The sequence below is a fragment of the Cyanistes caeruleus genome, chromosome 21 (genome assembly GCF_971803275.1).
Source record: "Cyanistes caeruleus chromosome 21, bCyaCae1.hap1.1, whole genome shotgun sequence".
NCBI lineage: Eukaryota > Metazoa > Chordata > Aves > Passeriformes > Paridae > Cyanistes > Cyanistes caeruleus.
The window spans coordinates 6,395,439-6,419,089 of record NC_141721.1 but is presented as its reverse complement, the minus strand read 5'-3'; the positions used below and the strand labels follow the sequence as shown (position 1 = coordinate 6,419,089).

Sequence of the window (23,651 nt, the reverse complement as noted above, 5' to 3'; positions counted from 1 at the left end):
ATGACTTAAAGCAGGCAGCAATCACATGTAAATCAATCCCTCTGGCATCAGGGATTCTTTTCATTGATAAGGAATTTGAATTTCTTTCTCACATGTGGAAGATATTTTCACACGGGAGCATTTGCTCCTTCCACCTGGTGCAGCTCCTGCTGTTCTGGCTTTTAACTCCTACCCTGAACCAGGCTGATGATGAAATCAAGCAAACAATCAGGACAGGATGAGAAAACCTGAACATCTTGAAATTGTCTGGGTTAAAAACAGGCTTAGCCAGTTCTGGGAGTGAAAGGCTGGGATAGTAAATATACTTCATGTGGAAATTATTGTTCAATGAAATCTTTAGGGCAAGAGGGAGTTCCCTCCCCACACCTGTTCTGAAATGGGAGCCGCTGCTGTTGCTGGATTTTCTTCTGGGTGACCTTGGTATTCAGGAAATGAGCCTTTCACTAGTTGAAGCCAGGGGAGCAGCCAAGACAAACAGGTCCAGAAATCCCTTCCAGAGAGGGGAGAGCACAGAGGAAATTACTCAATTACCAGCAGAAGAGAAAACTCCTGAGAGGTCTGGAGTCCATGATCCCTCCCCACACCTCAAAGCTGAGGTTCTCCTCCTCTCTCTGGTGTCACACAGTGCTTCAAACACAGCACACATCTGCTGTGGGGACACAAAGGTCTCTGCCTTTTAACAAGGGCCATTCCTTCAAATGCCACAGCACGCAACTCCATTTCTCATGGCCTTTCCCTGAGCATCTCTCCTTACACTCCCAGAGCCCAGTGAGATACAAACTTCCTTTGAGTCTCTTGTGAGTTTGGAGATGTCTTTTGTGTCTGATTTAGGAGCAACGAGAGCCTGCCTGGAGTTCACACAATACTATGTAACTTCTTTTTTTACACACCAAACACTTTCTAATCTGGATCAAGACAAAGCAGCCTTGGCTGCCTTTCCCTGCAACACTGGCTTTTGCTTGTAAATCCAGCAGGCAAGAAATAATTTCCAAAGTCTATAAATTAGTTTTGGCTTTGAGTACACCAACCATTAATTTCTGTGTCTGCACTATTTAATGTACAGCATGGATGAAATATGTCCCTGTAGCTCCCAAAAAGATTGAGCTACTCCTGGACTTTCAGGGCAATTGAACAAATGAGTAACCACATAATGGAAGGAAACTACACAGAACATGTGGGACTCCTTGCCTTGCAATCCTTCCTTTCAGACATGCTGGAATTGCAGCCTCTGCTCCAGTGCCAGATGGCACACAACATGTTCTGTAAATAAAGATAATAAAGGTACCATTGTCGGTGCTGTGACTATTGGGAAAACTGGGCAAAGATTTCCCACTGGGATAGCTACATCAATACACACCTTCCAGTCGTGTTCACTCCACTGAGTTGGTCTGAAACTCTGATAGTTTTTGTTTCTTCAAGGTGCTTTAAACATGTTCAGCCAATTCTATCAATTTCAACATTAGTGAAAAATGGACTCAGTTTGCCTTTCAAGGCAAGACTGTTTAGGACAGCAGAGATGTCACAGACAGCAAACTCTGAAGTTTTAAATTGCAGGATGTTTAACAAAGGTAATTAGCTTCTCTCGCTGCTGCTGGCAAATTCAGTCTGCTCCTAAATGAATGGTATTAGAGCAAACACCTGAGACCTGTGTGATTGCATGGGACACTTCAAATAATGAACATTTCCAGAGCAGTTCATTACCAGCAGCCCTGAGAAGTTGCTCCAGCTGCCCCTGGTGCTGCTGCTGTGTCCTGCTGCAGTGATTTGTCCTCTGTGCTGCTCAGGGAGGAGCTGATGGCAATGCAGCAGCTCCCACCCTGGCAGGGAATGTTTTCTGCTCTGCAAACCCCACATTTCACTGCTCAGCTCAGCTCTGTCAGTGGAAGGCTCCAGCCTCCCCCAGCACAAACAGCTAGAGTTTAATTTTCCCCGGGGCAAAGATCTAATGCTTCCTAACCATCCAGAGGAGTTTTGGTGTTTTCAGAATTTCTTCTGGGGTTTTGGTGCACTTGTCCCTGTGCCCCTGAGAGTCACAAACATGCAATACAAATCCTCGTGGGTTTGGAGCTTTCAGCTTAGATTAAAACCTATCTGTTCAGGGGGCCAAAAGGCACAAAAGGAGTCCAGGAAAACAGCATTTGTCTCTGTGCACAGCAATGAATTTAATGGAAAATTAGCCTCAGAATCAATACAAAGTTGGACGCATGATGCTGATTTTGTGCTTGTGGGGCTTTCATGCTACAGAAGATGTGGTTTCTTGTTTTGTGAAGTGCTGAAAGGCTTTGAGAGTTTTGTGATTTTGCTGCTAATCAGTGTGTGACAGTGCCATGCCTGATCAAAGCAGGATTCAACAGACAAGAACAGAACACAACCCTTGCCATGCTTAGGCCCTTATTCCTGTTCTGTGGGAAAAACCCCCAAACTATTCGTGCCAGGAAATCTCCCCAGTTTAATATCCTTCAGTCCTGACCTATAACCTGCTAATCAAGCTCTCTAACACACATCTGCCAATGGGCTTCAAATCTAAGTCCAAAGCCCAAATGGGCTCTCTCCATCACAATATAGCTACTTTAAAATACAGAAACCATTTAAGAGTTAAGAAATAGAAAAGTGAAATTCCTCCACTGTTCATTTTTCACTGGGAAGCAAAGAAAGCTCTTCAGGGAGAGAAGATATATCCTAACCTTAAAGTCTCCAAAGAAAGCTTCTACAGGGAAAGGCAAAGCCCAGAACACTGGCTGAGGAGTAATGTGGCAATTGCCTGTGCTGCAGAATATGTCACATTACCAGGTTGATGTTCTTGGCTTCTATGTGCTTCAGGACAAGGGTGGCAAGGAGCTGTGTGTCCCACTCCACAGCAGGATCATCTGGAAGATCCCTGAAAATGAGAAGAGCAATCAGTCACTTCACTGCTGAGACCTTTGTAAAGACCATTCTGGAAGAGAGAGATCATCTTAATTACAGAATGAAATCAAGATAGATGTATTTACCCTATAAAACCACTGAACCTTACTTAAGAGTTACAAGCTTGGATACTGGAGGGCTGAAAGAGAAAGAGCAGTTCCAACACCCTCCTCATGGATTTGCCAAGGCCTCTCTTTCCTCTTACCATCAAGGCAGACTTTGTGACTGCTTTACTTCAAGCAAGATCTATTTTGTAAATTCTTTTTTCTTGATTTATCCCAGTCAAATTTAAAACCCCTTTAAAAACACATTTTTCTGAAAGACTTCCACATCACAATCCACTGGTGAATTACATTGGGAAGGTACCAAGCAAACTCCTGTAGTTGTTTATTCAGGAATAATCCAGTAACCACAACCAGAGGACAGTAGAATTGTAATTATATGGCCTGGATTTGATAGTAGCTGTTCATGTGTTTATTTTGTGCTTTGCATACCCAGCTGGTATGCAGAGCACACTGTGACTGAACTCCCTGCCTGGGTATTTTGGGTTACACGATTCTAGGGGCAGGGATCATGAGCCAAATGCAAAATAGCACCAGACAGCCAAGAGAACATTCCATATTTACACAACTGAGAGCTGAATGTGACCCCCCAGTCATTATGTTTGAATGATGCCAAGAAAACATTGCTCACAAAGTTGCAAAGGTTATTAGTAACAATAGGATAACACACAGCTGCTAAAGCCCAATAATGACATGTTAAACTGGTCTTTTTCTCAGACCTTTCCCCTCCTCTGGAAGTGTGATAATCACTGTGAGGTGGTTCAACAGCAAAATGACTACACAGCATTCTCCCACAGACACAGGGGCCTGAAGCTGAACTGATCCAGCTGTTTGCAGCAGAGAGCAGGAGCCACATCCCAACACTGCTCAGGCCTTGCTCCCTCCCCAGACTGCAGGGACAGCAACATCTGCAACAAAACTACAGGGAAATGTCTCCTTGGCACATTCCAAAACAAACCTCAGCCTGGGTCTTCAGGAGAGGTCTTCTGGCCACAGATTTTCCCACTGCTGTTAACAGTAGTTGGAGTGGAAGGAAGAGCTTTATGTCCAAAGTGACCATTAAGTTTTCCCTGTTGTGTTACATGTTCCTGTTCAGCTCAGAACCAAATAATGTGAATTAGAAACTCCAGCACAAGGGAAGGAGCTCCTACACCAGGCTACACATTCCAGCTCTGGTCCCTGTAGCAGCACTACAGCAACAGAAAGGTTTGTGTTGTTGGCAATTCCCTCTGGTACAGACAGCATCTTTGCCTGATGGACACCAGACACCTGAATTCCACCACTGGAAAGATGCCCTGGTGCATCTGTGGCTGCCTCATCAGCCTAACAAACCTGCATCTTACCTGCTCACACACAAACTTCCACATCTCCTGTTTAAGGAAGAAGAAGTGGCCCTGATGACCCTGAAGGTATGACAAGTCCCAGCATGCCACAAGCCTTAAACTCAGCACATTTATAAACATAATTTACCTAAAACATCCCAAGAAAGAACCACAGTTCAAGTGCAAGTCTGACAGTGCTTCAGTTGTTTGAATGATACCTTTGAGGTCTGTCAAGCCTTAATTTGATAATATTAAAGCAGCAAATCAGTCTAACAGGGATTCTTACACTGATCACTTCCACTGCAAACATGGTTCCCCTTTTTGGACAGGGCTTAAATGGAGGAAATCAAACGTCCCATTAAAACAGGAAGGGTGCTCTGACAGTGAGGGGTCAGGAAAAAAAAGTAGGGCTTGGAATTTATGATGTCCAGGAGGCCTTGGTGTCATAGCCACTGCACTCAGCTTTATTGGGCTGTCTCCAAAAAGACTACTGGGTAGTGGAGCAGGTTTTAACTAGTTTAGACAGATAAAGATCATCCTCGTCAATGGAAATGAACAGCTGGAGGCAACGGTTTAGAATCCCTGGAAACAAAACAATCTGAAGGCATGAGCAAATTAACTCCCTCAACACTGAACTGATTAAGCAGGAATATTCTACCCAAAATTCTGCTTCTACCCAAATACTGCTGGTCACAGAGAGACCACTTACTGCCAGTAAGGAAAAGGAAATATTCTTCTTGCATCGTATTTTTCAGGTATCAAAGAGAAGCTGATCTTGCCAAACAAGGGACACATGCACAGAAGCACATTCCTAACTCATTAATAGCCATGATGGCCCATTGAAGTATTCCCAGCTCATTCTGTAAACACAAAAACTTACATACAGCTAAATGACAAACCCAGAGAAGTCAGCAGCAGAACTGGCTATAAATTCATCTAGACTGCTCCAGGAAGTGGCTTTTCTTTTATGGTAAGAGTTTGTGTAATACTTTATGAAGTTGGAAATGTGTTCCCATGATAGTAAAGGAAGCATGAGACCAGTAATTTTCTGCCTGTGCTCTGGATATCAATAATTGGGTACAATAAGGATGAAAAGGTCACGAAGAAAACCGAGTTCATACACAGCCATGCACATAGGACAGGCTTACAGGAGGTCTCCACAGGGAACTCTGAAGGGACATCAAACTTGATATCATACATGAAAAAATATTTTTCCTAATATCATAAATAGGTTCTCCCCAAACCTGAACAGTCCCCAGACATGCTGCACTATTAAAATAAGCTGCATTCATTGCTTTTACCTTCAGGACTTTATATGAGAAACATTCAGCATTTCAATGGTTAACTGCATACTGCCTTTCTGGCTAAGGCTGATAATGCCTCTGAGCTCAAGGTCGAAGGGCTGAGATAAAGGACTCTAAAGGAGTGAAAATTAGCACATTCCCTGGAGCAGACCTTCCCCTCCCCATCCTCTGCCCCAGAGAGCTCCTTGTTGCTGCTGTCAGTCACTGCCACACATCAAGACATAAATCCTGCATCGGAGGTCATGCTGATGGAGGGGGCTGTAGGAAGGGCACAGGGGTTTGGGCACTTGGCCATATTTTCATCAAACGTTTATGGTCTGGAAGGGATGTTTATGGGATTCCACGTGTCTGATACTGAATGCAGGTGGCTGCTTGGATGCAGGGAAAAATGGAGAGATGCATAGAGGAAAAAAAATACTTTTAAAGCTCCACAAGAGCTGTCTTCCCAGGAATTTTCAGTGAAATCTGTGCTGTGCACTGTACAGGGAATTTACAGCTGTGCCAGGGGATCTGCAGCCTCAAGAGAGGGAAATGGAGAATTATGGTGCTGCAGTTGCTACAGTATGGAGAAGGGTCTATCCCTGCTCCCTGATTTCAGCAGTCACAGGAAACATCATGTTCAGAAAACAAAATCCTGCACATTCCTCTGTATCCATCCTCTGGTAGCAAGAACCAGACAGGAACCCTGTTTTTCTCCATCTCACTCCTTTGTTTTCCTCCCTGCCAAGCTGAGCAGAGCAGACACTGGCATCTGCAGCTTCCCTTCCCAAGGTTTGCCCAGGAAGGATGCAGTGGATGTCCTGGATATCCTGGAGCTCCCTTGTGGGGAGCTACAAGGGCCCACAGCAAATCACACCACCATCCCACCTCGTACAGGTTTGGCCCAGCAGCCTCACAGCTGAGAAGGAGAGATGTCAAAAATCACTTTGTGCTGCCAGATCCTCTCCAGGCCTCCTCCTCTGCCTGCCCTGGGCTGGAGCTGCTCTCCCACCTCAGCCTGGCCATTGGAACACGCTGCACTTTGCCAGCACTGCTGGCCCTGCCAGCAGTCAGCACAGTTTTGTAGGGGCATCTTTCTAGGAACATTTGTGCTCAAGATGACCATATTCCTGTCATTTGGGAGGTCACTTCTGGCCGAGGTAGAGATTTCAAAACCTTCTGAGACATATATTGCCAAGTTATGCCCTCCTTACATGACAGACTGCTCAATCCCTGTCCAATTTTCCACTGCTCATCTTCCACAGAGCTTTCAGCAGCAGCCAGTGCATTCAGATGGGCAATCCTCTCTTGAAGCCTTCCGTGTAATTTATTCAGCCCATGAACTAAGCTCTCATGACTGCTCTAAAGGTTAAGTTAAACCCAGCAGCTGGTCTGTGTGATGGCCACGTGGCTCCACAAACAGCAAATGGGCTAATGGAATAACCTTGAGATCTGACCCTCCGGAAATCTGTGAGCTGGGAAATCCCCAGCTCCTGGAGGCCTCTGGTTACCCGAGAGCCACCCCATGTGGACCAGCAGGGACCTCTCTGCCCTGATGTGAAACCTTTGTGGGTGGCTTTTATAGGGAGCAGGCAATAGAGTGACTTCTTGGAGATGTTAAGGTCTCCATTTACACATTCCAAGACACCAGTGCAAAACTTCCAAGGTGCCCATGTGATTTTCTGTCCCACTACACACCAAAAGGGTCAGGATGAAAGAGCTTTCCTATTTTTTATTGCCTTTTTTATCCTGCAGCACAACCTTCATCAGTCCAAGGCTAGGGACCAGGAAACTTTTTGGCATAACTTCTCCTCCTTATCCCCAGTGCCTGATTTTACACTAAATCAGCCCAAAGGTCAGTGGGTTGATGGCAGGTGAGCTGCTGTGCACGAGGCTCCCAGCTGGGAACAACAACCACAATGTGTTTGTTGGAACAGAGGATGCCCTTTGTATAAAGTTATAACTGTATGAAATGAACATCTGGGCAATGAAACTGGATCAAGAAACAAAAGATCCCACAGAAAAAAAACGAGGTGAGTGGACTATTAGGGAAAAAGCCATGCAATGACTAGAGGCGATCAGTGACCTTGCTATCACAGCATCAAAGTAATTGAAAAAACTGTGTAAACAGAAATTATTTCATGCTCTCCAAAGTAGAGCAGAGAATTTTTATTTTTGAGATTGTGCTAAGATAAGCTAAGACCAGCTAGCCCTAGGTCTTGAATCACAAGCCTCTTGAAGCCTCTAAATCCTGACTTTTATAATTATTTATAAATTCCTCTTCCTACAATGGACAATTACAGACAGGAGGAAATTATTGTTAGACTGCATGTTCATCTCTGATTCAATTGAAAATAACTCATTTCGATAAATGATCAGCATCTTGCAACATCATGTTCTACAGAGAACAGATGCCGTGTGCTTATTGGAATGTAACATCCTCCAATTTGGGAGAGAAATGGACTCAAGCAGGATGGCAACTGTCAAATGAAAAGCCACCTACGACAGGGAAGCTCAAGAAATTTTTAAACCAGCAGCATCCTCCCTCTCCTCATAGTAAAGAAATACAAATTATTCTAAGAGTTGTGGAAATAATAATCTTAGGGTTTGGTGTAGGTAGAGGGTAAAGGAAGTGGGGAAGATGTTAATGACTGGAATATTAACAGTAAAATATTCTGGGAGAGCTCTGCATGTTCCCACTGAGCCATGGACAAAGCCAGCACACCTCTGACAGGTGACACTCTAACCTCCTCCACACCTCCCCAAAGAGAAACGGTAATTAGGTCCTGAGGTAACACATTTTTTTGGCTTGGGCATGATTGTGTGTTTCTCTTCGAGAAATAAGCATCCTTTGGATTTAAATTCACAGGAATTATGACAGAACACAGGACTGGTTGTTTGCAAAGACCTATCCAAATGGCCCTGTACTCATTTATTTCTTAAAATGAATTATTGATGATTTCTCAGCAGAGACTGATGTCTATTCACAGGGATGACACAATTGCTTATCATAATTTGAAATCTGGTATTCATTTGACGTCTGTGCCTCAGCTCCTTGTTGATAAATTACAGCACAAAGCTCTGTAGGAACAAGTTCATATTCAATGTCTTCAAACAAAAACAATTGATGGTTCCTTTCAAGACCAGAAATACATAGAAGCTATGATGGCTAAAGCTAATTTTAAAAAGTAACTTTAAAAAAATAGTTTGGAGAGGGCATCAGGCCCTGCTGTGTAAGACAGGAAACAAAATTCAATTCAGTTATTTCTCAATTGATATTTAGTCACAGCATTTTTATCTTCTGGTGTTCACACCAGTGAAATGGAAATAATTATATGTCTACCCCTACGTAAAGAAGTTTGGGATCCTTCTAAGAAAAGTGTTCTGTTCATTCTCTGATTTCTGGATGGAAATCTGAGACGTGTCTCAGCAATCCTGGGTACTGGGAACCCTTTACTCCTTGTACTGTCTTCCCATGGGGTAATGAATCAAGTTCAATATCTTCGTCTTGACTTGAAGGTCTAGCTCAAAATATATAAAATACTGCATAAAACTCCAAAATTATGAGTATGGTCAACAGTTCTGTCCATTTGGAGCTGAGGAACTCTGCAACAAGGATAACATTTCAAGCAGTCAGGACTTCCTTAGAGGCTGGTGCCAAACAGTGAATGGGCTCCCAAATCAAGTAATCACAAACTGCTTGGATTTCTACTGCAAATGCCAGGAATATTCCTTGGAATCTGTCCTTTTTAGCAGAAAACACAGTAGCATTTAAAGTTCAAAATTCCCCAGGCTCTCCAGAGCAGATAAGAAAGCTGAGACATCTGGGCCAAATGTCATCCCAACAATGGAGACCTCATTTGCCAAAGCACGTGACAGGGGCTGGGTGACCCTGGGCACCTTGCTTTGGTCATGTAGGTGTCACCACACGATGCTGCAGCTGAGGGACAGGATTTCCAAGAGGGACCAAGGAGCACAACTCCTGGGCAAAGCAGCAGCATTTCAGTTCAGTACCTTCCTAAGGCCAGGAAGGTGGATGGAAATGCTCAGTGGAAAGCCTGAACAGCAGACATGGACTACAGCAGCTGGTGGCCTTTGGGAATTTCAGACTACACTCCCAGAACCATCTGCTCTTGTTTGTGTCAGCTCCCACGGGAGGGATAGACTGACCTGATCCCAAAAACGTGGACTGGTCTCTACTAATTCCCTGGGCTCCATATGTGCCCCTTTGGGATGCCTCTGGTCACTGATATTTCAGATAATAACAGAAGGACACAGCCCATATTTCTCCAAAGCACCGTCAGCACTGCGAGGAATGAGCATCCCTAGGCCCAGATGGAGTGACCAGGCAGATCCCAGAATGGCTCCCAGCCATGATCATTCCTCATCATTATTATTGTTGGCTTTGCCATAGTGCCTTGGAATTAAGCTGGGTCCTGACAGTCTAAGTTGCCCTGACTGAGAACAAAAAGCCCAGCAATCCCACAATCACCACTGATGTTTTAAAACTGAAATACAACTCACCAGCAAAACCAGGACTCTCTGAGGAGCAGACCACAGGACTTCACTCCTCCCTTAGTTTATTTTGTTTTGTAAAATGCTTTGAAGAAAAGGGCTCAGTGGGGCAGAGTTTGAGACAGGGTGTGTTAAGCCATTCATCAAGAAGCCGTGTCCAGCTCACACAAGTCCTGGCACCACTGGTTCAAGGACAGACTTCCAGTTCCAAACTGGGGCAGGAGGTCTCACAGTCCTGACAGAAGAGCTGTAAGAGCACAGGTAGAAGGCAATAGCCTGTTGTTCTTAGCTAGGTTTGCTCTGCACTTCTGCCACACAAAAGGTCACACATGCCCAGGATCTCACAGTGGAAAAGGTTCAAACCCAACGGGAAGGAACAAAAAGTCTCTCACAGCAGCCAGCAAAATCTTTCAGAGGCAAATGACTGAAACACCACAACTTTCATATGCAAAATATTTGCTCTTGGAACAATAAATACACCACACTGTATAGGCAAAACTGCAGTTCTGATTCTGGCCCATGGAAGTCAAACAGGACTTTGCCACTGACTCAACAGCCAGACCTCTAAAAGCAGGAGAGCCAAAATCAAAGCATAATCACTCCAACCAAAGAGATAGACCTTGGTCTATTCCACATAACAAAAATACTTCAGTCAGAAACCTCAGGAGACAGCTTGTAGCCAAATCAATCCCTCAGCCACTTTAATTAATCATCTAGAAAGGGAAAGCACAGAATAGTCACTTCATGGACATTGATTTCTCATGCCAAAACTTATGTAAATGCAGATGCAACTTCAGCAGAGATCTCCAGAGGATGATGGCCTGATTCCAAATGCAGCTTCCCATGTTGCAACATTCCAATTTCCCTCTACCAGTTCCATCCAAAAAAGTTTCCCGACTTCTCAGCTTCCCACAAACTCCCATCTCCTGCAAACCATTTGATCTATGCAACGATATGGGAACATCAATTCTTGCAGTCATGCTGTACCCACATACCGCTGATGTTCTGATGCCCTGGGCTCTCTAGGTGAGTGCAAATTTCAGTCCTACATCAAATCACTTCCTTTTAGAAGACAATGTATCGGGAAGTTAAACACCTCTCTTACTCCCACGAACTTTACTGGCATGCAAAGTGTCTGCTCATGCAAACAACCCTCCTGCAGGCAAGGCGAGTGCCCCAGTCACAGGGCTCCAGCAGCAAGCTCCTCTCTCCCCGCTCCCACTGAGACCTCCCACAGCAGCCCAGCCAGGAGCTATGCCCGCAACTCCATTTGCGACAGCAAAGTGGGCCTCGGCAACAATGAACAAACCGAGCAGAAGGAACGCGGGGCCCTCGGTGGCCGCTGCCAGCGTTATGCAATGCTCGCTATGGCAACGCCGGCGCTCGGCAGTAACCCCGCCGCAGGCACTGAACTCTGCCCCACTGGCGAGCGCCGAGCCGCCCACTCGCCTGGCCGGGCTGTTTACACTGCTCACATGACGGCCCGAGGGAGGCTCCTGGCAGCCGCTCCAGCAGCCAGCCGGATTTCTAGGACCGGCCGGCACTGCCAAAGGCTGGCAGCGATTCACCCTTGCGAGCGGCGGGGAAAGGAAGGGAACAGGGGCGGCGAGAGGGGCTTCGGCCTCCCGACACCAACCCATCGAGGAGCCAGCGAGGGGACAGACAAATCGGGAAGCTTTAAAGAAGGGAACCGTGTTGTTGCAAAGTGTGGAATATGTAAAAAATTCCTTTGTTTGCTAAGATATATAAATAGTAAAAAGTTCTGATGGTTGATCTGTGGAGTTCCACCTGGCACCCAAGCTTGGTAACTCTGAAATAAATGATCAATGTCTGTCTTGAGTGTGCCATTACTGGCTTGCTGCACGCTGGGTAACAAATCCGATTTTTGTTAGTATCTTTTTTTTTTTTCCCCTTAATGAGTGGCAGATGAGTGAGGATAATGAATTGGAGCTGGGCACATAACACTCATCGAGAGCTGCGTGCCATGAGCTGCACGTACCTGGGTTACACGAGGTTGCACAGAGCTCCCAGAATGGCACAGAACTGCCCCAGCCCTGGGCTCAGAAGCATTTACCAGGGCACCGAGGGGGATTTGGAGACAGGGATGCTCCACAGGCACCTTGCTAAAATGGTGATCCAGTCTTACAGCACAGTCCTGTAGGAAATCGCTGCAGATTCCCAACCCGCTGTGTGAGTGCTGCTACTGCTCCTGCACTTCCACAGCATTTATTTCCACACATTAACAGATGTTCATTAACACACACCACTGTGAGGCTGGTATGGGGAAGTGAGTGAATAACTTCTACATTTTCTAATGAGAGAATTAAGAGCTCAGGTAACTCTTCCTGGAGAGCCCGAGGCAGCTGAGTCAGGGGCAGAGCCTGGAAGGGAGCCCTGAGCCCGGCTCGACGCTGCAGCACCCACGCACACACTCCAGGAATATGTTTCACTGCCCGGGGCAAACAACAATCCAATCTTCAACAGGTCTCTTACTGCTGCTCTGCAGAGCCTCGTGTATTCCTGGGCACTGGGACTGCACAGAAAACACATTTACAGTTACAAATGATCCACCAGTATCATCAAAGGAGCTACTTAAATGTACCCCCAAAACTTGCCAGGGGCCAAAATGTGACCTCTGCATCACCTAATCGTGCTCTGGATGACACAGCTCTGGATGACACAGCTCTGGATGACTCTTTGTGTCAATATTCTAGGTTGCTCTTCCTTTTAGGGGAAAAAAACCCCTAATTTCTTGCCCTGAAATATTGTATTCTCTAGTAAAACCTTGCTACTCACAATAAGAGGTTGTGTGGATTTCTCTTCTTTGCTATGTTGACATGTTCCTTGTCACACGAATGGACCCTGCAGACACAACTCTGAAAAGCAGTGCCTTGACACCAGAACTGCCTTTCACATGTTCATCCAGTTATCCCTACATCCAAACATAAAAGTTTCATTTAAGAAAATAGAAAGGAAAATCGTTAGGTCTGGCTAAAAATCTTAACACTCACAAATTTCAGTTTAAATCAGTGGCTGAGTCCCATTTCTGCAGGAATAGGCTGGTTGCAGTTCTCTGATCCTCACTGGTGAGAGCAGCTGTGGGAGCTCTCCTTCAAGCCTCAGTCTCTTGGCACCAATCCTGCAAAGCCCTCACCTCTCTCCCCCACGGGTCAAACCTCTGCCTGTAAATGTTTTATCCTGCAATATTATACAGTGCCTTTCCCAAGGCAAATGATAACCCAGCCTTGGCAGCCCATTGTGTGGCTACTTATAAGAAGAGACATGCTGAGTATTTGGCTTATGAAACAGAAATACAGGAAGAAAATATTTATAACAATGCTACTGTTTAAATAATGGAGACCATAATTTATTACAGATGTGACCCTTCTCCAAAATGAAGGGTTGAAATCTTGTTGATGCAATGTAATGACAAGAAGTAGAATGCACTTAATGAAGAATTCAACCAACTTCAATTCTGAATTGCCCCCTTTTATCGCCTGCCATTTTGTACCCTAAAATAGGAACAAAATTTTTCAAGCATTGTTTGTCAGACTTTTCAGTGCTCAGACTTAAAAACTGATTGATAGGAAAGCATCCATCCTTCAACCTAAAAGAGACTGAGCACTTCTACATTTAACAAAAGTTAGTTAATTATTAACAATTAAAAATGAGAAAATGGCATGGAACTCAGACAAGATTTGTTATGCTTACAGTCACATATAAAGAATGTGGAATGCATGTGCACGGAGGAGAGGATGTGTAATGAATTCTTCCAGTGCAAATGGAAATTGCAGAGAAACAGACTGCAACACTGAAATGAGAAACCCTGAAATTACTGTACAAGGAGTCTACAGGTACAATGAAATTGAGTTAATATGTGACTGGTTAGAAGAGGGGGCATGACATGGCATGGAACTGTAATCAAAATGTTTTCATTTAATGCTTCACTTGGCACAGAAGGATCAGATAACAAAATATTCACCCCAAATCCCACTTCAGTTACTAAAAAGGTATTTTGGTTTCCTGCACTGCAGTAAAAATACCTTTTTTTTTTTATTTTAACCAAAATGGATGTCCAGCAAAGAGTTTATGTCCCTTCTTCCTGATGCAATAAAACTGAAATTATAACACACCACCCACATTTGTTAATCTAGTGCACATTAGGAAAAAGGTGAATATGTGACAAATGAAAACATTCACTTCCTATTTGCTTCATCAAGTTCTGTTTTCTCCTTATTAAAAAGCTGGTGTTGCGTCATCTGAACAGCATTTCCTTCAGAAAAAATTATCTAAAGTCTTCAAAATTTGCTTCAGTATCTCCACCAAGAGCAACAGTAAAACACTATGGGCAAACAAGTAAAATGCATTGGACTTCTTTGAGGTACTGAGTATCTTTTACACTCTTTTACTCATTTTATGAAAGTACCTAAATGTGTTTAACCATTTGCCAGCATCACTTACCTGCTAACAGCACATCTTTTTCTATTCACAGCTGCTGTGTGTTGGGAACTCTGTATTGCTGGCACTCTGTTGGTGGGGCTGGGTTCTTTCAAACAAAATTCCTACTTGGTAGTGGGGGTTATGTTAAATGTACTCCCAACCTAGCAAGTGTCCTTTAAGGAATTGATTCTTTTTAATAGTTTGCTCTAATCTGAAGTACCACACCCACCACCTTCTAATTCAAGTTTACACTGGAACTGAAAAACTTTGTCATTTCATATATACGGATTGAACTAGGGCCAAGGGGAATAAAACAATTAAGGTTTCACGTGAACTCAGAGAAGAAAGACTTCTTTGGTAATATAATTACAGAGCACAGAGCTCATAAGAGGAAATGAACTACAGGGATTTATTTGATTAGACTTTTTTTTTTCCCCCTTTTCCTTTTAATGATAGCAAGGGCTCTCCTTCCCCCACTCCTTCCAGTCTAACAGTAGATGTTAAGTAAATTCTTGGCAGGCAGGAACTGAGACTGTTACAGAGGGATGTTTCAATGGGACACTGTTATGGGATGGAGTGTGTCCAGTTCAGTTTTGAGTATCTCATCCACCTTGGTTGTTGCTGCTGAGGAGCCCTGAACAACACTCCAGTTGTATGAAGAGTTTGTTCAAGGAGCTGAGATTGTGTCCCACTACATCACCTTTCCAGCATCAGGACAAAGCTGGAGCAGGGATCTGTGAGCCGCTGCATGGGCTGTGCAACACTCAAGGGCAGTGAACAGAGTTTACTTTGTTGTCTTGGTAATGTTGTGGTTGACCTGGGTTGACCAGATCAGTGTGACTTAATCATCCTAAGAAGGAAACAACTGCAACAAGTGGCAGAGCTAATTACTGTAGGTTCCCTCCCTGAGTGGACTTCCTCAAGCTCACGTTCACAACCTTTGGCCTGTCTAAGCATTCAAACAATTCTGATTGTGCACCTCCCTGGGACAACTACTCCAGCACTTCCCAGGCACTCTGCACCATGAATCTGTATCTATCAGTAACAACACACTCCCTGGATCTCAGGAAGCAGCAAGTTATAAACGCCTATTTACACTGTGTCAATATCGAGTGATATATAACTGACAGACTGCTAGTTACAATGTAAAGTGCATGCTTTACCTACTCAGTGTTTTTTAAACCCTGCTTTTCTCTCTCTCTGTACAGTAAGGCAGCTGTGGAGATTATCTGGGAGACTAAAACAAATGATGCCCTGATATAATCATAACAGAGCTGGAGGAAAGGCAATCTCAGCAAAAATCTTGACAGCAGAATCTGCTTCTGTTTAAGTCTGACCTGTTCTCTCTGCAGAAGCAGCATGACAGTGTGTTTTGCAAAATATTTGTATTTATATGCTTGGCTGTCAGCTCTAAATGTTGATCCTTGTCTGTATAATTATTACATAGAATGCTCAGTGGAGATGTTCTCTAAATTGAAATAAACAGAATCAATACAGACTTGAGTTAACTGCACTGTCACACCACATGAATAAAACACGCTGATGGATTCTCTTGGCTAGTGTTCAACAGGGATTTGGTCATTGCTACTGCTATGCAAAGTGCATGTTAAATGGTGTGCCAGCAGTTGAAAAATGCCATTTCTGTCTAAATTTTATCTACTCTTGTTACCAGTAACTCCTAGGATTCCCCAAATAGAAGGAGTTGCATATTTATCTCTGCCACACAGTACAAAGGAAGAAAAAAGAAACATTTTAGAAAATACCTAGGTACAATGGTTAACACTGGATAGGGATCTAGGGGATAGATATTACATAATAAAAAATTACTCAACATAATTTTACAACTTTGAATCCTCTACATTTCTTGTATTTTTCAACATCAAACCATCTTTTTTTTTCGTGCTGCCTGATGAACTGCTACAGTAACACCGACTCCTGGACCTTCACTTGGTTTTGCAGTTTGTGTATCCTTTAGAATGTCTCACAAAATGACAGCCAAACCCCTGAAGGTGGTCACTTCCTCCATTATCCCAAGCAGACAAAGGTTGTTTCAGTTCACTGGAAGGCACTAAAGCATGTACAGGTCTCATCTGATTATGGAGAGCCTGTAATGCCCTGAGGCCACTGAGACTGTCAACACAGCTGTCCCTGTGTGCTGAGACAAACGTCCTGCCGGGCAATCTCTGAGTCTAAATGGAAACACAACTTCTGAAATGGATTAGGGGTAAAGACAAGGACTGTAAATAGGCCAGGAAGCCAGGGAAGTTTATTAGGTATTACTAAAGGGGATTCTATTGAGCTGTTAGGAAGTACCTTGACCTTGGTGCTGTTCTGCAAGTCTGAGTATTCTGAAGTATTTATCTCTGGTGACCTGTTGCTAACATAAAAATTAACATTTTCTGAGCATGTCTCAGACACACACAAGACCACACAGAACATGTGTAAAGCTCACAAAGAAGAGAGGTACAGAGATCTGCACTCTAATGGCATAATTAGCTCTTGTGAGATAAGCAGTCTTGCTGCATCAGCACTGAGCAGCTCCCACCCTCATCCATCCCAAACCTTCACCCATCCCACACCCTCATCCATCCCACCCTCACCTGTTGCAGTATTGTTATAGTACAGCTGGTCTGGACTGGACAAAGTCAATCTAGCCATAACACAAATCTAATTTAGCTAGCCTAATCCATGTCTCAACCACTGCACACCACTGGCCAGGACACTGGGCAGGGAAATATCAGCCAATGGTTTTCTATCCCGGGAAATTTGAATTGAGAATTTAAGTGAGTTCTGAATAATAAACGAGGCTGTTTTGTCTGATGAGCACTGGAGCATGAGTCGTGGATCTTTGTCTCTCACCCACAACCCGCATGATGCAAGTGGTGACCCCGTGTGTGAAGACACGGCCCTTCCTGTGAGTAGAGCAGGGGGAAAGACAGGCATGGAGCTTAAAAAGCCTGTCCAAGACAGCAAAAGGCTGGGAAAAAACAGGAAAAATAGCCTTGGATACAGTGAAAAGCTGGGGAAAAACCAGGAAAAATAGCCTGGGGTACAGCGAAAAGCTGGGAAAAAAACCCAAAACAGGCAGGAATAGCCTGAGATACAGCAAAAAGCTGGGATAAGGACAGAGGTGAGTAGAGCCCAAATCTACAGTGAAAAGCTTAATTAAGAGGCAGAAAAACCGTCCAAAAAATTTACAATGAGGAAAGCTGTCTGCAGCGAAAAATCGTTAAAAATCCAGAATAGTTTCTGGACTTGCCCATACACATAGAAGAAAATACTCATCAGGGCTATGGGAGGCTGGATATCCACTCAACCACCTCCACTTCTGAAGGTGTGGTCGCTATTTTTACAAGAAATGGGATTAGAATATGACAAAAAAACATTATTAGCTTTAATAACGTGGGCAAAGAACCACGGTTTAGACACAACTAAAGAGGCGGCTTTTGATACAAATATATGGGAACGAACCGGACATTCTATTCTTAAAGCAGTCTCAAAGGGAGATGAAGATGCGTTAAAAGTTTTAAAACCTTGGAGATTTATTTTTAACATAACGAAACAGATAAATTCTGAGCTGAAGAGCGGGAACAGAGCCCTGGAGAGGACAGAGAGAGCTTGGAACACCTTTCCAAGCCCCCGTGGGGAGCGGCACCACCAAACAGGTGCCCCGCACGGTAGGGCTGCTCTAAATGCACTCCCCTCACCAGAGCTGATTTCTAGAGTGCTGTTTTCTACAACTCCGCCTAGCCAGAGAGTCTGGGGAGGAGGCTGTACCCCACCGGGCACAGGAACCGCAGCATGCATGCCCAGAGAAATGTCCCAGCCCTGCTACGTGTCTGGACCCCGCCGAGCAGCGGAGCACAGAGGAACGGCGGGTCCCGGGTTGAGCCGCCACCGCCGCAGCCGAAAGGAACACTGCGGGCGGCGGAGCCGAGGCAGTGCCCAGCACGTGCTGCAGCGTGATTTCAGAATACCCAGCGGCCAACCCGAGCTGCGGTGCCACGAGGATTCGCCATGGTGAGCAGGAAAACGCCGCCACTTCAGCGGGACAACCTGCGACCATGGCCCAGCCCAGGGCCGGCCCTCAGCCACCGGAGCCGGCCACGCCCCTCGGCTCCATGGAAACGCCCGGACCGCCCCTGCCCGGACCTGATTGGCTCAGCCCAGAAGCTACGCCCACGCCCCCGCCTCTATTGGCCACGCCCCCTGACTCATCTGCGGGGGCGGGGGCCGAGGTGACGTCATGTGAAATGCCCATATCCAAACCCGGAAGTGCCCCAGGGGCAGAGAGCAGCATGCCGGCCCCAGACCCCAGCCCCGGGACAACACCCAGCGCACACAGCTACAACCAGAGCATTCACAGTGTTCACAAACACCCACACAGCACCAAGAAACACAACATCTTCACAGAGACAACCAGAGCCTTCACCAGACACCAGCTCCAGCACCACTCCTGTCAAACACCATCCCAACACGTGTGAGCTTCAGACTACAAACCCTGGTGAAAAATGCAAACTTGTCTACTTGAACTCTCAGGTATTCGAACTTAAAACAAAACCTGATTAATATATATGCACAAGAGCTTCTAGTCTGTATTACAGTGTTTATTGTCCTTGTTAATTTTCATCCTACAAGAACTATTAGTCAGAGGGTACCACAGTGGTCACTCAAAAAAGAAAAACTGGACACCAACTCACAATCAAGACCTTTATTTCACTTCCTAAAAGGTGATCCAAAATTAACTTGCCCTAAAAAATTAACCCCAGAGGCAAAAGCTGCTCTTAAAACAGTGTGGCAAGCTATCACAAACAGACAAGTCCACTGAATATACCCAGAGGTGTCACTGTATTTGTTCTTGTTGTAAATCTGCACCCTACAGCAATTATAAGGCAGTGGAACACTCACTGGCCTGAGCCTATACACATCCTAGAGTGGATGTTTTTACCTCATCAACCAAAAAAGACAGCACCACAGCCAGACATGCTAGCACAAACAAAAGCATCACACGATCTCTTCCATCAAAGGTGTTCAAACCCTACAATGGCAATTCCACCTGACAAACACAGAAACTCGTAATATTGTTAACACCTGTGCTGACTGCCAGGGCCACACTGCACCACTGCAAATGGGGATAAACCCTCGTGCACTGTGTGCCTTACAAATCTGGCAAACTGATGTCACACACATCCCTGAATTTAAACATTTAAAATATGTACATTTATCCATAGATACCTTTTCACCAGCTATGTAGGCTATGGTGCACACAGGAGAAAACGGTCGGGATGCCATTGCACACTGGCAGTCAGCCTTTGCTGTTTTGGCCATCCCTCATACCATCAAAATAACATTTGAAATGGGATAAAAATAAGGGAAAACAGCTCTGTAAAACAGGACTCAAAGAAATGGAAGGAGCATTCCCAACCTTGGGCCTTGTCCTTCCCCTGCTCTAAGAGCCAGGGAATGTTGGTGACACAACAGTGACAGTGCCACACAGAAAACAGGCCAAGCCAGCAAAATTCCTATCTACTTCCTGCAGCCCACTCATTTTAAATAAGTGATTTAGTTCTTTCTAAAACAACTCTCTCTCTAAGGATAGAATTTAATTTCTCCAGTTTATTGTATTAACAGGGATGGAGTTCTCCTCACTAAATGAACTTTTAGTTATGGTTTGTGCAATTTTGAGTTGAGATGGAAGCTGGAGCTCCAAATCATAGGAGCATTTTATAATTGTTTCCAAACAACTGGGTAAATTATATCAGAATTTATAGAAATAATTGAAAAGCTTATCAAAACACAGTATTAAAAACTAACACATGCAGTAAACAAAGATAATATTAACTGTAGTTAGGGAGATAAAACAGTTGGGTTTGGATCACACATGCTGTTGAGGCATCTAAAAAATTAGTAGGACAGACTTTCACATCTATTTTTATTCAGATCACAAGATGAAAAAGGATTTCCTCCTTCAGTTTTGAATGAGCTTCTCAGCTCTGAATTACTGAGTGTCTGATAAGACAACTCAAAAGGAGTCTCTCACTCTAAAATAGCCTAGTGCTAAGTGAGAGGACTCCATCCATTCTGTGGCTTTACTTTCTCTTAAACAGTGGCAGGAAAAAGCACAGTGTCTGCCCCTTTAATTTCATGTAAGTTACCATGTTAAGAATATATGAAACTTTGTTCTTGGTACAGATGGTCATAAATGCACATTGAATCACAGTGTTTTATTTTAAATCATTTAATTTAACATAATAAAATATTAATAATTGCCATAAAGTTTGATCCATGCTGTTCCAGTAGCTTTTGGTTTAACAGGGGAAAATCAGGCTACTTAATTCTTGTGACTGATTGTAGTTAGTGTCATAGGCTTTTAAAGCCAGCAGGACCACTATGGTCATTATTCTCATACAAAATGCATGTAACAGTTCAACAGACCCCACCTACCAAATCTCTTCCTGGTGTTGGTCCTCCTCTACGACCATAAAATCTTCCCATGGATAAAGCACATAGCTCAAGGATTTTTAACATCCATTATTAGGCCTGTTTTCCACTTCCTTCATCATTCTGGTGGCAGTTTCCCAAGTATTTTACACCAAGATACTGAACTAGAACAAGATACTCTCAAACAATACCTGAAGAGGCTCCTTTCTGTCTGATATTCAGCTGATACTGCCAGGTCTATCTGTCTAATATTCAAAAACTGGGAAATAAACATGCACAGGTGAAGTGACATCGTGCAGCATTCCTTGAGCTGGGTTTGGCTTAAAACAAAGGACTCTTGGCTCTCATTTGCATGCTCAGCTTCCTGAATACAGTGCCTCAAGCAAATGAGTGTGTGATAATCCTGTGTAAGGATCCCTTCAACCCATTCAGCTGTTCACAGGCAGAGGGAGAAGAGGAAAGAGTACAAAGGTGCAGCCTCAGCAAACCGGGCTGGTCCTACAGCTGATCCTTTAATGGTACAATAAAGAACTGAGACCCCTGTGCTTGTCCCCAGGTTCTGCTGAGAGGGCAAAAATCGCCTTTGGTGATCTCCTTCCCACTGAGCTGAGCATGAGGACTCCCTCAGTGAGTTCAGTGTTTGCCCTTGAACTGGTGTGAGCTGCATTTTGGCACTCTGCCTTTAGATCAATATATAACCTAGGAGTAATCTTATCTGTCAGGAACAGGGGGTTTGGGGGGAGGGGGAGAAACACAGCCTCAGAGGTGAGGAGAGCAACTCTTCTAAATGTTAATGGGTTAAGAATAGAAAGGTCAAATGCCTGCCTTATCAGAAGGCCCCATGTGCAAACAGGCACCGAACTCAGCAATCAGAGCACCAGCTGGGTATACATGTCAGAAGTTAGTTACTGTAGCTGTAAACACCAAAAGCAGGATGGTGCAACTGGGAAACCTCCTAAGACACTTCTGGTTTATACAGATCACTGGGAAAGTCCAACTGCCAAGCCTGGCTGGAAATTACTTCAGTCTTGGAGCTGCTATAGAAGCAGAGAGCACCTGTGAGCTGTGTGATGGCCCCACAGTGAGCCAATGCAGGAAGGGGGTGTTGAGTGTGTTCTGTATCCAATATCTTGTGCTGGCTCCAGATTGCTCTTGCCAGAACTCACACATTCTCCTGGAATAAGGATGTATGAGGATGGAGACAGAAAGTCCTTCCTTACCTCCCTGCAGGTACAGAGGGCTAAGCAGCAGAAGGTGCATGAAGACTGAGCACAACAAGTGGATCGGGGTGGAGTAAGAGATGAAGCAGAACAGTGAAGTTATATCTCCCTTAAATACTAACACATTTTTAGCCCAGTTCTAATTAATATTCTTATTGGCATCTAGGGAAAGAGGCCAGAAGTTGTATTACAGTGGGCAGTAATCTTCTCGCAGACACAAGCAATCAACTTGCAGGAATGATGAAGAGTACAAAAACACCCTGGTGTGAGAGTTACTGTGGGGGGCCTTTGCCAGCCACCAGTGCTTACAGCCTGGCACTTCTTGCTTGCAATAAGTTGTCAATAAAATTAATCAGCTGATTCCCATTCTCTGAAAAGACTGGCAGTGAGCAGCCATGTTACAAATACTGCTGTTCCCTCTCTCCTGGTACTGGGATTGCCCCAGGAGAACATTACCTGAGTTTGAGAAACAGATACAGCATACCTGGCACAGCTCCCTGCTTTCTGCAGAACAAAGAGCACCATTCTTGTCACCCTGCTCCCAGCTGTAAACAGCTATCATTTAATTACCACGTCAAACATGAAGAAGGAATAGTAACTACAAATCCAGCAAGGCTAAATATATTTTATCCCACAAAAGGGATAAACAGGATCTGTGTTCATAGCTCAGAGATCGTATTCTAACCATTGAATAGTTACTTTAATTGGTAAAGATAGGGTTACATTTAAAAACAAAAAAAGGAATGCATCCATTTGAAGCCATGCTCTCTGAAAGATGAATTTTTGATGTTTAGACCACAAAGTGACACTCTGCAGTTAACTGGCCAGGCCTCCAGCCCCAGCCATAGGGGAGAACACCATAACCTACTTAAATCTGCAGGCTGCATCCTCTCTGCAGCAGAGCTCCCAGACTGGCACAAATGGCTCATTCCCTTCACCAGCATTACTTGGCATCTGTTTATCCCCCAGTCTCCTGCCAGCATCTGCTCCTTTGCTGACACACATGAGCTGCTCCTCTGCATTACCCCCCTTGTTTGCAGTCTGGGAACTCGAGTTCATCCATTTGAAAGAGCACAAATATTCAGCAGCATGCGTTTCACACACATGGCATCTCTGAGCTCTATTAACAGTTCTGTTCAACCCTGAAGCTACTGGATTTTCAGTGACAGCTCCAGCATGTTAACGACTTGGGATGTTTTCTGAATTCATATAGGGAAGATCAAGCTTTTACAAAAATACAAGATTTTACCTTTTTCTATTCACAGCAAGAATGACCAAACTTATTTATCCTAAGAGTCACATCCTGAAGGCTTCAAATGGCTGCCAGCCTCAAGAGATATAATATACATTCTGGAGAGCCACTGCAGGGGAAAGAGAGGTTTTTCATGTTTCATTTGTTGAGCTGAGAGCTCAGTTGAACTCAGTTCAACTTAGGAAACACAACCCAAGTCTTCCAGTAGCACA

General features: G+C 44.4%; 1 protein-coding gene and 1 long non-coding RNA gene across 4 annotated transcripts in view; both read right to left on the bottom strand.

Moving 5' to 3' along the window:
* PIGL (phosphatidylinositol glycan anchor biosynthesis class L) overlaps positions 1-23,651 on the bottom strand; it is a 54,411-nt gene that overhangs the window by 16,196 nt on the left and 14,564 nt on the right. For all 3 annotated transcript variants that reach the window (XM_023939535.2, XM_086859655.1, XM_086859656.1), the window contains exon 3: positions 2,788-2,878. In XM_023939535.2, the coding sequence (XP_023795303.2) occupies positions 2,788-2,878 (91 nt within the window). The remainder of the gene's footprint in view (positions 1-2,787; positions 2,879-23,651) is intronic.
* LOC147649626 (uncharacterized) lies at positions 12,367-13,229 on the bottom strand. The gene is made up of 3 exons (XR_015278539.1): positions 13,098-13,229; positions 12,883-13,018; positions 12,367-12,619 (listed from the first exon to the last, which is right to left on the bottom strand). It is a non-coding gene; the product is annotated as an uncharacterized LOC147649626 (long non-coding RNA).